General features: G+C 49.4%; 1 protein-coding gene across 6 annotated transcripts in view; it reads left to right on the top strand.

The window, feature by feature from the left end:
- The window catches only part of SLC4A4 (solute carrier family 4 member 4), a 145701-nt gene that overhangs the window by 22517 nt on the left and 105190 nt on the right, over window positions 1-17994 (top strand). For all 6 annotated transcript variants that reach the window (XM_086747027.1, XM_086747026.1, XM_086747024.1 and 3 more), the window contains one exon: window positions 12520-12699. In XM_086747027.1, the coding sequence (XP_086603153.1) occupies window positions 12520-12699 (180 nt within the window). The remainder of the gene's footprint in view (window positions 1-12519; window positions 12700-17994) is intronic.

Raw genomic sequence — 17994 nt, 5'->3', positions numbered from 1 at the left:
TTGGCCAACGCCTCACTGCCTCACAGGGAAGAATTTCTCCCTTATGCGATAGAAGGGCTAAAACGTCAGGTTGAGGACCTCCGGCTGACGCTCAGCGCAGACGCTTTTAAGCCTCTGCTAGATCTCTGCGCTGCGGCTGGAGTGGCTTCGGGGAGGAGAGCTGAAGGTGTTAGCTCTCAAGTGCTCTCCATTACTTCAGCCACTTCCATGCTACACGTGTAACCTGCTGCTCTGAAAGGCTTACAGCAGTTGCATCCTCTGTAGAAGAAGGTAACGGCAAGTGGAATTGTTAACTCCAGATGTACTTTGTTTTTCTGCTAGCTTTTATTTTTAGCCTGCTTTTGAAAGGAAATAACATATGTGTCATAAAGTTGTTTGACTCTCTTGCCTTTTCTCTATTCCTCTCCCAATAATTTTTTTTCACCTAGCAGTCAATTTTGATCACGTTTCTCAGGAAACTTCTAGAAAAAAAACCCAAAACAGCTGAGCAGAAGGGAGAGACAGTTTTCCCTCTGGTGGGAAAAGGGGAGCTGTAACCTTTAGGAGAAGAGAGCTGGCGGTGCGGTGTTAGGGCAGTGGGACTTGGGGGTTCCCCAGCTGCAGGCGTTTGCAGGAGAGACTGGGAAAATTCTGCAAAACGTTGCGCCTTACTGGGAAAGCAGGCTGCTTTTGTCGCTTCTGAATCACTTCAGTTTCAACCAGAGGAAGACAGAACTTGAAAGCTGTCATTTGGAGCATCCCTCTTCTGCACGTTCTTTGCAAGGAGAGAGAAAAAAAATGTGGTGTCGTGTGGGGGCCGATGCCCTCGCGTGGAGTCTGTAGGATGGGGATAGCGGCGCTGAGTTACCACAGCCCTCGCTGATTTGGTTGTGGAGCAGGGTCGGGGAGAGGGAAGGGCTTGGCTTCTCAAGGAGAGGGGAAAAAACGGGCGGTTCTGGTCGGTAGGATGTTGAGACATTTTCAGCTTGGGGGAGTTGTCGGTCGTGCCCTTGCTAAGTAAATGTAATGTTAACAGAAACCGTACGTACCGGACAAAAGTATGTCCCCTTGGCCTGGTTCCAGGGATTGTTCGGTGCTCCTCTGAGGTGGCACCTCGGTCTGGTCCTGCGCTGGAACGTGTGGCTGTTTTATTGGTGGTGTCAGCTGGTGGCATTTGAGAATTATTTATCGGTGAGAGGGCTCAGCTGATCGATTCAGCCCGTGTTAGTCAGGAGGAGCTGCTTTGCCGGCTGTCGCTGACGTCAGACCTAAGTGCCTAGAAGTGTGACTTGGTGAGACAAGGCTCCGGTTCAGAGCGTGGAAGGAAAGCGAGTGTGAAAATGTCAGCTTTCGTGGGGGAAACCAGGAAGAGGCACTGCCCTAAGCTGAACCTCCTGTACGAGAAAACCATTCCCATTCATTCAGAGCACCGCACGTTCCTTTCCTTGAAGGTAATGACATGGTGCTGGCATGCCCCTGCTAGGAGTGCTGGTGTGTGTGACACAAACAGATGACTTCATCCCCAATTTTGCAAGAGGGGAAAAGTAAAGCTCCACCTTATCCTTTCAGATAAGGTATTCTTGGCTCCTTGAGCGTAACTTCCCCCGGGCTCGCCGCCGCCCTGACCTCGTGGTGGGGAGGAGGATGCTCGGTTCCCAGTCTGCCCGCTCCGCTGCTGGAAGGCCCGAGGAGCGCTCTGGCTGCGGGTCTGAGGAGAAGGGGACCAGCGCTCGCATCAGGTGCTTTGTCCTGCGTTTCAAACGATTGGCAAAGTCAAGGTCTTGAGAATCTCTCTTAGATAGCTCTGTTGTAGGAGGGAATTCAGGAAAAAAACGCTGTTTCAGTGGAAACTTTTTGATGAGTCCTGGTACCATGATGGGATTTACTATATTGAGGGGTTTTTGTAGCAACTTTCCGTAACTACTTTTTCCACTTTAGCTGACTGCTCCCCGCACTTCCCTCCTGTTCACAACTCAGTTGTGTCGTTGCGCTTGGCTGGTGGAAAGCTGCGTGATGCCGTAAGCCCGAGATGATTGCTTGATGGTGGGATCAATGAGAAGAGAGGTTGGAAGGGCAAAGACAACTGTGAAAATCTTTACCTTTATTAACAGCAGGCAGAAGCTAGGAGAAATGAGCTGTATTGACCCATTGACTTTGTCTTCTCTTTCTTTTCTCATCCCCGCCCTCAGGTTTTGCTCGCTGACTGTAGGCAGACCTTCTCCGTTTTCAGAAACAGCTGTTTCCTATCAGCTGGAGTTTTTAATTGCTTCGGAAAGAAATATGATTGAAAAATTGATCAGATAAACTCTCAACGCGGAGTACTTCATAAATTTTCTTTGGCACCTGTATTTATATGCAGAGAATAGAGTAGGCTGCATTTTGCTTGGGTAAAACTGGCTGGGGCTTTGCTCGTCAAAGGCAAAGCGATGCGGACTCGGGCACCGCCTTTTGGCTCCCTTTCTGTTCAGCAGCCGGCACAGCTTGGGAACGGCCGGCGCAGACTGGGACCCAAACGCTGCCCCGCGCAGCTAGTGAAACAAGACGGGTGGTTTGGATCTTCTCAGCTTTGAGGTATCTGGGTGAGAGATTTCAGATGAGCTTCTCTCCGGCTTGAGTTCTCCATGACACTTCGCAGGGTACTGAAATGGCAGTCAACTGGTTTGTCGTAAATGAAAAGGTCCGGTACTATGACTTCGGCGCAGACTTTTGATAATACGGGAAATCCCGATGGAAAAGTTGGGAGCGGTTTTATGCGTGTGGATTAATTCAGTCAATAGTACAAATGCTGTGAGGTCTGTGAAGTGTGAGGCGCTCATGAAGCGGTTTGTTCCGAAATTTTTGGCATTATGATAATATGGCCATGTACAGCGGTTGTCTGTGCTCCCCGTCACTGCGTGGGGTGTTCTTCTGGTCACTGCAGACGTCTTCCATCCGTTGTCAGGAATCGGCCTCAGCTGTCACGTTGCTGGGGTTGCGTGAGGAGGTGTTGATGCCGGCCTGCTCCAAGCTCTGTGAGAAAAACTGCATTCCAGGTTCGGATGATGATAAACTGGCTTTACATAAAGTAGTGATAAGTTGGGTGTGCACACAGGAGAAATCAAGAAAAAGTTTGGCGACCAGCTGAGTCAATATCTGATACGGTTCGCCCATTGCGAAGGAAAGGGGGTGTTTTCTTCCAAGCGATGATAAGTTCTGCACTGGCACATCCTACGAGTGTAGGTACGTGGCAGGGAAGGAAGGTGTTTCCACACCGCTCTGACGGTGGCTGTCTTTTGTCCCCTCTCTGATCAGGTTAGAAACAGTCATCATCCCTCTGACCTGGTGGTGAAACTAATTTTGCTGAGGGCCGTGTTAATTAGAAGGGTGACCCTCAAACGGGACGCCTGTACCTTTCAGCCTTTGACGGAAGCAACTTCTCTGAGCGGATGTTTGCAGTTGCTGGAGCCAGCCTGAAGCTGCTGGTCCCTACCCAGAGAGAGCAGGCACTGGGACGGTGCCGAGCGGTCCAGGGCATGGGCCTCCGTTGTCTCCGTGTGCTCATGATAACAGCTCTACAAAGGTCGCTTTTTAAGCCCTCTCTTGTTTTCTGCTTCAGTTTCTGTAGGTGCTGCCCAGCGTCATTGTGCAGACTGGTCTTATGGTTGGGCATCTGCTGCTTACATGGTGGTTTGGTCCTCTCCTGGGTCATTTAGGTTAGGATTCAAGTCTAGACGTGTTTGACTGCCTTCTCCCACCTGTTGTATAGACTTCCCTCTGCCCGACAGCTCAGGATGGAGATTGAAGAGCCGATAGAGCTTTGGCCCGGCCTTCAGGTCTGAGCCCCGGACGTGCTGAATTGCCTTCCTGAATTTTTCTGGCACATGTAAAGTTAGAAGGTAACACAGAATGTGTTGGGGAGGCCCAGTCACACTTTTACAATGTGTAATGCCGGTGTCGGCTCACTTTCGCTGTGTTTAGCAAACTGTCATGATTTTTACCTGTTCACAGATTTTATTTATTTATTTATTTTAAGAGGCGTACTCTGTGCTGTAAATCAGAGCGTAGAGAAGTAGCAAAGGTAAACCACAGAACCCGCTTGGCAAACAGGGGAAGGTACAAGTGGAGGATACCTGGCTCCACGTCAGGGTTGGGTTCCTTCAAGCTTGGCCACGTCTAACAGTCTGGGCTTAATCTGGAAACCGATGCTAGGGCTGTTCCTGCAGCTTGTTAGGGTAGGTGCAGTCTGTAGGTGAGTTCAGTCACCATCTCAGCCTTTGTGAAGGTCTCCCCATTTGGGTGATATTCCTAATCTGGTTGTACAACGCCGTGAGAACTTCTGTAGCAGTGAGAAGGGACCTAAGAAACTCCGGTGCTTCCTCCAAGGAGGCTGCTGGAGAGGCATCTGGAGGCCTTTGTGTGAACGGAGCTCCCGCCGGCGAGCATGGTGGTGTTTGCATTCCTTCCTGGTGTCCCGGTGGCAGCAGCTCGGCCTTCTAGCAACCCTGGCTCCAGCCGCGGTCTGCCTTTAGTAAAACACGCCGCGGCCTCTCAATGTTTAATTAGAACTGCAGCCTTGGAATCAAGGCTGGCTTGCAGCAGGGCTGCTTTCCTGCTGATGCCAAGTCGGGCAGCGATGAGGGCTTCCCGTGAGCCGCCTGGCACTTCGCAAACCCGAAGCAACGGGATGGTGGTTTGGGTAGATCTCTGCCTGGCACGTTGCAGTTGTCCATCTTGGTTTTGTTGCTAACCCGTGCCCGGGCTTTGCCGTTTGTTCTTCAGGCTTTGGACAATGCACCGCTCCACGCGGTCGCTGGCAGTGATTGGGAGTTCAGGATCTAAAAAGACCGCGGTGTTTGGAGTGCAGATGTTAGGAAATTCAAAGGTACCATGCTTCTGCACAGCTTGGCCTGAAACATGAAAGTCCAGCATGGCTCCCCTCCGCTGCCCTGTTCCCCAGAGCTGTGCATTTTTAGTTCTTCCTTTTCTTGACGTGGAATCCAAGAGGTACTGGCCAGATTAGATCAGATCCCAGCAGGACAGGTTCGGTGGCTTCTGTAACCTCTCACGGCTCCAAAGAAGAGAAAGAAAAGCAGCTTATGGGGTTGTGGGTAAGAGTCTCGCAGTGGCTTATATAAAGCTCGGTGAGAATGCCCTAAACACATGTTTATTGTTCTCTCTAAACAATGTCCACCCACTAATTCATTGCCAGCTTCCTTATGTTTTCCTGTCGTGGAGCAGTACCTTGTAGCTGTCATCAACACGTGTCTTCTGGACTTCCTATTCTGACCCTTTCCTAGCGTAGTTTTTGGTGACTGGCTTGGTCTGCTCCTTCTAAACAGGTTTGTGGGATCTTCCAGAAGTCAAATAAAGACTTGATTTCAATTTTTAATTTTCTTTTCCTGTTTAGATATTCTTGACTTGACTTTGTGTGAGCTCTGTCCTTTAGAGTTGTGCCATTCTTCAGGGCACAGTGCTAACTCACCTTTCAAACACGCTTCGCTGGAGCGGCCTCTGAATCTTGTTAGGAATCTGGCGGTTCAAGTCTGGGTCATCGATGGGGAGCGAGCAGGCGTACGTTTGAAATAGAGAAGCGTGAGCTTTGGACAGATGGCTAGGAAGACTTTCCCTCTGGCTAACTATAGCGTTGTTACGTGGGAACCTTTTAAAGGCTGCGGAGGTCACTTTACGTAAAGGTTAAACCGACCTTTCGGAGATACTGAACTTCAAGAAGCTTGATATTAGAGAAGAAGGGAAAAAAAAAATTCTCTAATTTATATCCTGCACAGCTCAGTTCCCTGCCCCGTGTAGTGATTTTAGTGAAGGACTGCACATGATGATGTGCAGCGCAGTAATACCAATGAGTAAAATGATCTTTGGACACGCTCCCTGCTCGACTTAGTAACTGCATCTTCATTGGTGATGCTGGATCCTCTCTTGAATGCTTTTAACTTCGTCATGAATCTGGGGTTCTTGTGCCAAAGCTGGCAGAATTGCAGGGAGCCCCGTTGTTTCTCATCTTGTCCCTTCCCATTCCATCTGTCAGTTAGAGAGTAGCTCGGGTTTTGTCTCTCCTGGAGCCTCTGTTTCCTTTTTTTCCCGTTACTGCGTCTCTCTCATGGCAGGCTGTTCTCCTGATGGCCTTGAACCCCCGGCTCAACCTCGTGGTTGTCCTTTGACAAGTGTTTGGTCTCATCGCCTGATGGGTTCACACTGACCCTTTTCTTTGGCCAGCTGCCGCATACCATGGAAGAATTACTTTATTGCACGTGACTGTTGGTTTACAGGCCCTTGTTCCTGAGGGCTTCCTCCATCTCGGTTTTTTTTCAGCTTACAGACTTGAGCTACTTGATTCCAGTCTTTCCCATACAGACATGATTTCTTCTGCTTCTCCCAGCTAGTCTCTTAGCCAGCATTTTTGTCCAGCTGTGGACATCCACCTACTATTACTGGTTGTGTGGCAGTCTGAAAAAAGCCTCAGAAGACCTGGGCTCCCCTTCACGGGAACCTCTTGCAGAGAGGCGGTTTGTGCCTGGGGACCGTGGCGGGTCAGCCCGCCTAGAGAATTGGTTGTGGTTTTGTTTTGGTTTCTGCTGAGTGTTGGTGTCCGTGCTGATATGCGTTAATGGGAACGCTACTCAGCTCTCGCACAGCCCCGCAGGAAATCCTCCTGCTCCTTGTTTCTCATGCATGAACCAGCCGCGTTCACTGCCAAGTCTTGTGGATTTCCACGTCTTTTCTCCTACCCAGAATTTACATCTTCCTAATGTATAATTGACAATATTCCCATGTGCCTCTTGTTCGCGTGGCCTGTGTTTTCATCTGTGTGGAAATTGATGCTCTTTCTGATCCCTCCTGGGATGCGGGGTGTCGTGCGGGCTGCGCGTCCCGTCCCGCCTGTGCCTGGGTGCGCGGAGCCACCGCTGTGCCCGGGAAGGTGGAGCCGGTTGGGATGGAGGGCCTGCGCCTGCTCCTCCGCCAGCACCTGCAACCCCTTTAAAACCAGGTAGAGTTGAGGGCACCCGGCACGTGACGGCGTGGCCTTTTGTTCTTATTTCTTGAGCTGATTTGAAACTAAGCAGGGCTTAGTTTGGGACTTGCTTAGTGCTACTTTTAGTATCTCCCCTTTAAAATAGATTATCCCTGTGATTTATTTGTCCTTCTGGGCCACCAGCTTTTTATGCCGTTTATTTCCTTCGATTCTCACGCAAAACAAGAAGGACCCTTCTGCCGCCGTCCCCGGGTTTGAAAAGCAGCTGCTAACAGCTGCGCTGGCCGGGCCGTAGCTCCAGCAGCGCATTGGCTCGTGCCGCGTCTCGCTGCGCGCTTGACGGGACGCCGACGCCTTCGTCTTGGCCGCAAAGGTGTGCCGCGCCGTCTTCTGCTGAGGAAGCACGTGGCGGGCCGCGTCCGCTGCCCATCTGCTGTGACTCGGAGCTGCGGCGGGTGCAGATTCCTACGCGGTAGCCGTGGCTGGGGAGCACGTTTTCATGAAGTTAGCGACTGGTTTGTGGTAGGAGCAAGAGCCCTACGCTCCCAGGATGTGTCAGAAGCCACATCAGTAAGTAAAGCTTCCCCGCCCGGGGGCTATGCCGTGTTTTAATTCCGCCCAGGTATGAAACTGATAATGGAAGGCTACGGAAACGGGCCGAGAAGGGCACAGCTTCACCTGCCTGGGTCCTGTTATAGGTCAGCCGTGGCCCAGAGTTAAATGGCTGGGGCGTCCTGAGCGGAGCCCTTCATGCAGGTAGCCTGAAATACCTGTGTCTCTTACTTCTCTTGAAAGCAAAAGTAAGAGCCAGGTGAAAACTGCTAATTCTCGCCTCATTTTTCATTGCTTTATGGTTTTCAATGTCAGGTTTTGGTCTTGTTTCCTTCTGAGGTGCCAGTCTGAGATTCTGTATGGGCTAGTCTGACCAGGCTCTCGGTCTCAACCACCCCGGTCATGTGGAAGGGATTCCTTCTTGGACGCTCTGCTCCAGGCAGACGTGATCCTTTGATCCTGTAACTTTCAGCTCCTTTCTCCAAATGACCAAGTTTTCTTTTTGCTAAGCCAAAGCCAGGCTGCTGTCACCGTTTGCTTAGAGGAGTTAGCGTTTAAAAATTCAGAGTGTATCATACATAAAGTGATCTCTTCCTGCTTGTTTGTTTGACTGTAGATTATCTGGAGTGGAGAAGGAGTTTCAGTTTTACACAGTGTCAGGGTTTAAGCCTGTGCTTTGTCATGCGCTAAGACTGCAGAAAGCTGTAGGCTCAGCTCAGTGTCCAGATTAATGCAGGGACCTCAGGCACAGAAGTTACCACCACACTTAGATAATAATATCAGCAGATAGGATTAGATTTTCCTTCTCTTGTGCTAAGGCTGCGATTTCAGTTTGTGTTTTCGGGTGGTACCCCCCCTCTGGGGTACCGCCCCAGCCCCTGGTGCGGTGCGACGGGTAGGTGTTGAAACACACAACACAAAAGGCTTTGCGGAAAAACCGCTGCTGCGGGATGAGGCTGCCTAGAGCCGCCTTCGTTCAAGCTTGAATTGCTTCATTGTGAGTAATTCCCCTGCTCCCCGCACGCTTCTCATGTAGGCGCATCCCCAGATCTCCAGGGTGCCTGGGGTCGCTTGGGTTTGTGCATGCTGGGGTCAGCACAACTTGAGGGTCGGGCGGTTTCACACCCAGCACGTCACCAAGACCACGCTTGGCCAGGACAGAGGCAAGAGAGGACCAGATATTCCTGCGGGCAGGGAGGGAACGCTGCCTGTTACGGAACTTAAATTTGGTAACACCTGAGTGGGTTTTTACCGGTCAGACTGATTCAGGGAGTCTTCTGCACCCGAACTCTAAATTTGGGCTCTGGATCATGAGCTGCTGTTCTGCAATAGCTCGTAATAAAGCAAAAGAAGTGGTTTCAACCAAAATTTTCCCAGGGGAAAAATACCTGTCTGATGATCAGTGCCTCTTACTCTGTTAATAATCAGATTTTGCTCTGAATTTGGTGCACGGTGAAGTTTATCTTCAGGCAAAAGAAGCTGCCTTCAGAAGTTGTAGGTACAGCAGGTGGAAGTTGAAGGAAGCCACAACCCAGCACTTTGCTGTAGAATGGAGAAGGTGCCGCTTTCACCAGCGGGTCTGGCTCCGCGTCTTATCGCTGGGATTGTATAGTGGTGTGAAATACATGCCTCTGGTCAACCAAAATAGCCCTGAAAATTCATGAGACGCACACAGAGGCGGATCATTTTCCTGGGGAGGGAGGTGAGGACGGCCCCCAGGAAAGGCTGTGAATGCAGGGGGGACGCAATGGGGGAACCCAGCAATTACCCGGTACTGGGGGTACACGAGAACGTTACGGCCGAGCGGGACCTGGATCACCAGGAGTTCAGCGCTCGGCTCCGTGCTTCCCATCCTCCACCAGGATAACAGCGCGGTGCGTGCGCGTCACGTTAAATTCATCAGGCGTTACCCTTTGCGGGCGATGGTTCTCATGGGAAAGGCCCTGTTGCCCCGGTGAGTAGGAAATGTCTCAGAAACCCAGTACATTGAGAGTACGTGTCAATTGTTTCCTTCCAGGCGCTTTGGGAAGGGAGCCTAGAAGTTTATCTCAGCATTTGCAACAGCCTAAGCAGATGCCAAGCACTTCAAGTACGCAGAAAAGGAAAATGTCTTGCTCAGCCTCCCCGAGCGCGCTCGGGGAGGGGTGGGGAGAGACAAAAGGCAGCATTAAATAAGTCTCTCCCTTGCGGGACAGGGAGAAGCGGCTAAGTAACGCAGATGTTTGCCTGCGTATACACAACTTAGTTCTGTATTACCCAAAATCTGCGCTGCGCACACATGGTCAAAAGATTAAAGAGATTGTCCAGTATGTTGGCAGCATATTAAAGTATTAAGACTCCAGGCTTACTATGATGTGTTTGTGTTATCAAGCTGACCGCAGAATTGGAGTGATTCAAAGGAGGAGGTGGTTTTAATACAGATGCCGGAATCGGCCCGTCCTTTTGGATGCGATCTTGGTGTAAGGATCCCTTGGGAACAGCTCCCGCTGCCCTCTCTGTCTAGGCCACCCCTGCCCTACACCTCCTTCTGCTCAGATAATATTTCCCCTTCTCCATCCCTGTGCAACGTTCATGCCATCTGCCACGGTAGAGCTGGTGTTTCCAGATGCTGGAATAGCTTTCCTGGTTTCTGTTGACACGCTGGAGCCACATCATCTCTTCAGGTGTAAGGTCTCGCTGCAGATGTCCCAACTTTGGCGTTGCAGCTCTGCCTGTTCCCTCTGTGGTGCGAGCCCGCCTCTCAACAATGGTGGCACTGGCACGCTGGGCTGGAGGCAGGAAATCCCGGTCCCTTTCCTTCTGTCGCTGTTGCTCTGCCTGATTTTGGACCTTGCTCAACCCCGGGGTTCTGGTTCTTTTTTTGTCCCGCTCCCTGAGATGGCAAGTTGTCAGTGTCGGGTGCCGCACCGGGCAGCTGGACTGCTGTTGGGTATGAACGTATTTTTTTAAGCGATCACATTGGAGAAAATGTTTGGTGTTTGTTTTTTTTTCATTTTGTTGCTCTTTGAGAATGAAGAATGCGGTATTTAAGCCTTTTTCAGATGCTTTTTTACACTTAAGTAACTCAACAACAGCATGGATTTAAAATTTCCAATTTGTCCTCTGGGTTTGCATGTCAAAGGAGCTGCTGCTGGAGATGTGTATCCCTCGGCAGCTGTAGAGCAGGAGTGTAGATGGGTATGAAAAATGCTGCAATATGCAGAAGGCGTGAGCTGTTTTCATAAGCTTCTGGCCTCATCCTTGCATATAGCTCATCATTCCGTTATTTGTGGAGCCCTTGGGGAGCTCAGATAACTATTTTTAAGTTACTACCAAGGAGGACTGCTCTGGTCAAGCAGCTTTTTAGAAGATCTCGGATGCTTTCAGTATGAAAATTCACGTGCAGAATAAGTGAAGGACTCCCCGGACTTCACAGCTGGCCTCAAGCGTGTGTGGAATTGGAGATGGCAAATACAGCGTTGTTTTTCGTGGAGAAGTCGGTTGGCTGTGGAAATTGGGTATTTGGTGCCTGAATTTTCAGTTGTTGGGGCTCCAAGATTGGATTTGTCGTAACGAGGGATTAGACACGTGTTGAGCTGTGGAGCTAACTGGTGGCTGCAGACTCTGGCAGTACGGTTGCGCTGGCGTTTCCAGAGCAGCTTCCCGTGCCTCGCAAAACAGGCGCTTCGCCTGGAACCTTGCCGTGCTGCCCGAGAGCTAACGGTGAGAGTCGGTGCCGCTTGCGGGTGACAGGGATTGGGACAGTGCTGCGGGATGGAGTGCAGCTCTCCGAAAGCCGGAGCGTCCGTCTTCTCTGGAATGTGTCATCGGGATGCTCGCGTGGGGTTTAATAGCGCCGGCTGAGAGTGGACGGATGCGCGGTGACCGAGGGAGTGACTGCACAGGGGACAGCTCTGCAGCAATGCTCTGCTGTGAGCAGCAGTCAGTGACTGTACCTGAGATGAATACATCTGTTATTTCGTGCGTTTGCGGCGTGTTCGTTCAGATGGACGTGCTTCGGTCGGTGCCGGGGCACGTGCGTTTGTCTGGCACTCGCTGCTCGGCTGCGCCAAGACGTGAGTGGGGAAACCAAATTCGGTCAAAAGCTTAGAATGACAGCTGTCGTTTAGCAAGAGTTAACTCTGAAGGAGCTGTTTTTAGAGCGTACAGTAAGGTGTCTGAATTATTCGGGCACAGAAAAAGACGTGTAAATGCTTTCTGTAAGCACAAGGAAAGATATTTATCCTAAGTTGGTAGAAGCGCAGAAAGCCCTGAAAATAAAGCGTTTTTCTCAGACTCAGCAAAAAGGCATAGCAGCTGGCAAGTGTGGTTTAAGGGCTTTAATTTGAAATGCAAGTCTGTATGAAAGGGAAAAGGCATGCTTTGTGTTTACAGTCAGCATATGAAATTTGGCACTTGCTCTTTTATTACTTAATTCTTATTTTGGAAAGTGCCAGGTACTTAGGAGTTTACACTGCCCGATGTTAGCAGCCCTTCCTCCTCTGCTGCGTTGTAACAATACCCTCATGGCTCTGACGCTCGTTATGCAATGGGCTGCACGGTCCAGGGATGCTTTGGTTTTGAAGTTTTGTTGCTCTAAGCTCTGCAATTAAGCTGGATTGGTTTGCACAAGGTAGGTGTTAAGTCCAGCCGATGTATTTGATAAAACAAATGGAAAAATTAATGTCGAATGTTTTTGAAGAGCACTGTGTTCAATATTGCAAAATGAGTATGATGGCCTTGTGTGGTTTTTATTTTTGTTTTTAAATGAGTCACAAGGATAGAGTAATGATCAGAGAGTCTGCGCTGGCATGCACTGTCAGCAGTGATTGTACAAAAAATACTTTCCCAGATGGTAGCCCGGGAGCTCCTAGCTCACGTTTGGAGACCAGGGACATGCCACTAATTAGTGCTAGGCCAGCAAAAAAGATACTTTGCTTGCCTGTTTGAATGAAACACAGCGTGAACTGTACTGACCAGGGATGCACAGAGTTTGTGCAGTTGAAGCTAATATTTTTATTTGCTGTGCTTGTGTTCTGTAGGTCATCACACTATTTACATCGGGGTCCACGTGCCGAAGAGCTATAGGAGAAGGCGGCGTCACAGAAGACGACCTGGGCACAAAGAGAAGAAGGAAAAGGAGAAAATCTCTGAGAACTACTCCGACAAATCAGACGTAGAAAACGCTGACGAGACAGGCGGCAGCATCCTTAAACCACTCAGTGAGTACTGGTGTCGGTTGTCGCTCGCTACAGTGCTCTGTTGTCTAGGGATTCACTCCTGATCTGATCACGGGGAGGAAACCCGATCGAAGAAAACAGCCATCTCGTGTTGCAGGTTTGGAGTAGTCTTCATCAGCGGAAAGGTTGCGGTGGCTTGGAGCGGATATTTCATCCCTCCGTGTCACCTGAGTTTGCTCCTGAGCTAGCGCCAGCCCGCAACAGGCCAGATTTTTGAAAACAAGTTGTATGCTGTGTGTAAAAAGATAGCAAGGAAATGCAAAGCCTGAGTGGGTACTTACACAGATCTGTGGCAGCTTCTGCCCTGGCTCGCGGGACGCGTCCCCTCTCTAGAAATCAAGCGCCCCGTGGCTTCACCTCGAAACAGCCGGGAGCAGGCTGGCGAGAAGCACCAAGAGCATTGCTCTAGGCTGTGAGAAACACATTTACTCGGGATTTGGCTTCCTTGTGGTGCTAATAAGTCTTTTCCCTTCAGTAATTAACCAGTTTTAAGTTTTGCAAACAAAAAGCAGAATAAAATGTAGCATTACTGTCCGTTTGAGTATCTGTAGGGGTGGAGTATCTGAATTTTGATCGGCTTGAGGTCCGTTTTGGATGCCCTCCGTTCGTACTGAAATTATCAAGCAGAGGAGAGAAATCTTTATCTGTTTTCATTGCTGTGCAGCTCTTCAGCAGCTTCGTAGGAGACTGTCTTAAAGTCCCGTTCCTCTTGATGTCTTCTCTGTTGCCCATGAGCTTGTTCTGAAATCTGGGGGATGGCTGCTTAAATGGGACTGGGAGAGAGAGATGGGATGGAGAGAGAGCCTGCTAAACCGGGAACAGGCTAAAAAAGTTGGAACGCAGGAGAACAGCCCAGGAGATGATACAGCTCAGATTGTTGAGGCTAATTGCAGATGGTTGGGATTTCGTTAAATAATTTTTTTGCAAGTGGGAAAATGCTTCCTGTGCAAAAGAGAGGGGAGCAAGCAGGGATCATACGACCTGATCTTTGGTGGAAGAAACAGGTGAATTTTTCATTTTGAAACTGTGCTGCTGGGTGGTGGCTGCAGGTGAAGACAGGAACGTGGGATCAGATCAGTCGTGTCGTTAGCCCAGGGCCTGTGGCTCTCAGTGGTGCGGATCCTTCAGGGAGCAGCAGCTGGCAGGGACAGCAAGTCGCAAAGTCCGCTTGTGCTTCGCAGCTGTAGTTCCCCCGTTGTCCCGAGAAAGTTTTCTTGTCAATGCTCAGAAACCAGGAGTTGGTTTTACACCAGAAGACATAATTACCTGTCTTCAAGAACTCTGCATATCTTAATTTTATATTTACATTTCGGTTCTTGTATGGCGTGCGGGTGATCAGATCTGTAGAAATTCCTGTTTGGTTTCTGGATGTATCGATGTCCTAGGAGAATCGTTTCCACAGGCTAATTGTGCCGTAGTTGAAAAGCTGTTCCTTCCATCAGGTTTTGATTTTATGCCTTCCATTTTGTTCATCATGGTTTCTGTTTTGTGTCACTTGAGCAAGAGTTAATGATATTTTTCCTCTATTTTTTCTACAGTTGGGTATGTTCTTGTCTACTCTCTATCTGCATGTAAAAAAGTGCAGTCTTTTCATCTCTCTCTGAGAATTTTCCCATGGTCGTCTCCACTCTGACCTCTTTGCACTATGTATTTTTGGAATGGGATTACTTAAATACCACACAGAATTCCAGGTGTCCCGTGCAATAGCTGCATCATGTGTAACTTTTTCTGTATTGTTCACCATCTCATGTGTCCGGATCCTTTACCGGGTTCTTGCAGGGACTTGCTCTTTTGCGCTGGTGGCCAGATCTTTTTACGAGCTGGCAGAGTTAATTTAGAACACTGTAAAGGATAGGAGTAGTTCAGGTTACTGTCTTGAATTTCCAAACATTGAGTTACAGGTGGCCTCATCTCCCCAGGTTTTTTCCCTTCTGAAACTCTTGTCTTCATAGCTGACCTGAATTATTTGTTTCCTACACTTTTTTTTCCTGGCTTGCCAACAACCCTTTCTTCCCTAGTTCCACGTATGTTATAATGCCAAGCTTCCTTCAGAAATTTGAGTCTGGTTTTGACATTCTCCATCATTTATGAATGGCTCTTTATTTCCATTTAGTTTTGTGTCCCTTAGGTGGTTGCTGATCTGAGGCAGTTTGGATATCCAGACTGTGCCAGCCTTAAGTGTTTTACTGGAATTTTGAAGGGCTGAATGGTTTATGTGCACCGTGTATCCAGCTGCTGCCTCCACTCGGAGTTACGGCAAGTGTGCCCAGGAGAAGACCAGTTCTCTTCAGACAAAGACCAGTGTGCTTCACCAGCTTAGTCTGATATTCATTACTGGTAATTGTGGCAAGGAATCTCAGTTACAACCCTACTGTTTTAATCTTCATCTGTTAATTGGGAAGGAGTCAGGGGTACGTGGCTCAAGTTCAGATGCGAAAGAGTTCTAAGAACATTCGAAACAGAGAATTGGGGAATTTGGAACAGCAATTTTAATGGAGTTGGGAGAAAGCTGACATGAAATATCTCACGTACGTTTGAGGCAGCTGCCAGCGTAAGAATTTGAAGTGTCTGTTAGGAGTCAACCCTGTGGTTTAGTGGAGTGGGGCAGAGCGAAGGCGTTTGCCGTGGGGTAGGGTACCAGTTGGCCAGTGGAGGAGAAGAGGCTGCATTGTGACTGGGAAGGAGGGAATTTTGGATTTTGCTTTCCTTTGAAGGGGAAAAAAAGTAGCAGAAACTGAGCAAGGAGTGAAATGCAGAGTGTGGAGACAACCAGAGAGTGAGCGTTAGTCTGAGATGCTGGAGGTAATTTCACAGGATGCGTGGCTGTAAACGGACAGCATCTGTCCCAGCTGGGCCGGCTCTGCAGGGGCTCGCTGGGCGCGCGTCTGGGGTACGGTCAGATGGGGAGAGAACAGAGAAGTGCTGGACACCAAGGAAAGAGGAAATCCTCAGCCCGCTGTGCCCTCTTACGCGGCTGAGCGCCTTCCTGGTGACGGGACCCAAGAATAGCAGAGCGAGGGTGTTGCCGTTCCCGGGATTAAGGGCTGCTGGGACAGCGGTGTTAATGACCTTTGCATAACGCCGCTTTGCGTGATGGCTGGCTGGAACCGGGGCCTCTGCTCGCCGCTGACCGGAGGGATTGGATTCACGCGCGCTTCAGGTACCTGTCAGAGAGTGAGGCTCGCTGAATGCTGGGTTGGGAATGCAGCGTGTCGGACGCGGCCTTCAGAGGAGGTGGTGGGTGCCTGCACATGTAGTGAGATAATAGAATCGAAGCGCTGTTGGTGTAGGTGAGGTTGGTGAGGTGAAGGGACTGAACAGGGTGACATTTCAACCTTTTTCTTTGAATTGGAAGATTTTTTGGATTCATCTCTTCTGTTTTGTAACCGTGTTTTAGAACAAGCATAACCCGATTTTACATGAAGCAAACCCAAACACCTTGAGGAAGGGTTCGGTGCCTCTCAGTCTGTAAATGGAGCATTTACATAGCTCCTCTTCCGTTGTTTTTTTTTTGCAGTTATTACCTTGCCAAGTATTAGACACTGTCTGTTCAGCTTGTATGTAATTCGTACTTTATTTCAGCTTCAAATATAAGGACAAACACTTAGAGTTTGGTTCGCAAAATCTTTGGTAACATACTTGTTAAAATGGTTCCTGGAAGTTTAGGAAGCAACTCCATTTTCTCCTTTATACCAAGAGCTTTGTTTTTACTGAGTAGAAAGCTTAAAGCAGCTTTGATTCAGTCCATCACTTGTGTTTCCTGATCTGTCCCTAAGGACTGTGAGGCCTGACCCTAGATTATCGTCCCTGAAGATGATTTCTCAGCTTCTTTGGTGAAAACTGCGCACTCAGGTTTTGGCCAAATGGGGATTTGACTCACCAGGCCGAGCTGCTGGTCCCACAACAACCCAGCCTGATGGAACACGTCTGTGGATACAGGCAAGAGAGCCAACAGGTCCAGAGGTGCAAACCTTCCCTGTACACGCTTTGTTTCAGTTCAAAACCGATCTAGCTGTGCTTCTGTACTTGGGAACTGGTGCAGACTGGAAATGTCAATCCTTTTTTTTTTTTAAGTTTATGTCCAGTTCAGTCAAACAAGCCAAACTCCGGTACTTGATAAACAACCTCCTGCTCTCCTGTCTGGAGAGAGTTAGGGACGTTGAACGTGTACAGATATGTGTTATCCGAAGTAAATTATTGCTTGGGAAAGATGCCACCTCCAAAAATCCAGGCAGGGATATTCTGTGATAGACGGAGGAGGCTCGCAGGCGATGTTCCTTCTGCAGAGCCCTTTCAGTGCATTCCAGGCCTGCAGGGCTGTCTCTGCGCTCGGAGAGAAAATCGGAGTTCACGCCCTTGTTCTCGGGCAGGACTGCTGACACCGGTGCTGGCTGAAATGTGGCTTCCTTGAAGCGCAGACTCTTACAGATCCCTCTTCCAGATGGAGCATAGCAGCACCTTGTTTCTGAAAGCACCTCCTTTAACCTGCCCTGGTTTCCACTTAAAACCAGTAACATTTTTTAGCAGTCGGTATTCTGCACCGTCCAGGAAGCTGGCATACAAGTATTTTTGAGGTTAAAAAAGATAAAATATGCTACTGCATTGGTAGTAAGTGGGCTTTAAATACTCCCTTCTCATCTGGGAGCATGAGGTACTCCGTGGAGATGCCTGTGCTTGTGCAGGACTTGCTGGGCTGTCCCTGGCCTGGCCCAGCTGCGTGCCCCTCAGACACACGGCGTGTGTAGAAGGTACATGTTGAGGAAGATTTGAATCTCTCTGTTTGGAAACTCTGATTGCGCTAGCTGGCAATAAACGTCCTCAAACCTTGTTTGCAGGAAGCTGGCTAGAGGCATGACTTGCTTTTTGATTTTTTTTTTCCTTTTTTTTTCATTTAAAAAGTAGGGGTTGGAAGGTGTGGGCATGGCACTTCTGCACCCCGGCTTCATGTGAAGTGATGCCTGCTCCTCCGCTCTCCGCGGTAACGTTCTGCAGAGCTGTTGATGCAGCCTGCGGGTCTGAGGACGCGAGCCTTCACCCACAGTTCATGGAGAGGACGCAGCAGGCAGGTGGGCTGCAGCATCCTGTGTTCTTGAGGTCCTTTTCCTCCAAATCGCAGTCTTGTTGGCTGCCTGGCTTCAGCCCCTTTCCGCTTTCATTTGAAGTGTTACGTGGAAATGGGATAAAGATGGAAGTTGCTTTGGTAGGACACTGAGCTGCCTGCTGGCATCGCTCTTCAGTTGTAAACGTTGGGCGTCCTCATCCTCATCCTACTTTAGG

Source organism: Chlamydotis macqueenii, chromosome 4 (assembly GCF_036417535.1).
Source record: "Chlamydotis macqueenii isolate bChlMac1 chromosome 4, bChlMac1.mat, whole genome shotgun sequence".
In the NCBI taxonomy this organism is placed as follows: domain Eukaryota; kingdom Metazoa; phylum Chordata; class Aves; order Otidiformes; family Otididae; genus Chlamydotis; species Chlamydotis macqueenii.
Note: the sequence above shows the minus strand (reverse complement) of the source record. Positions and strands in the feature narration are given on the sequence as shown.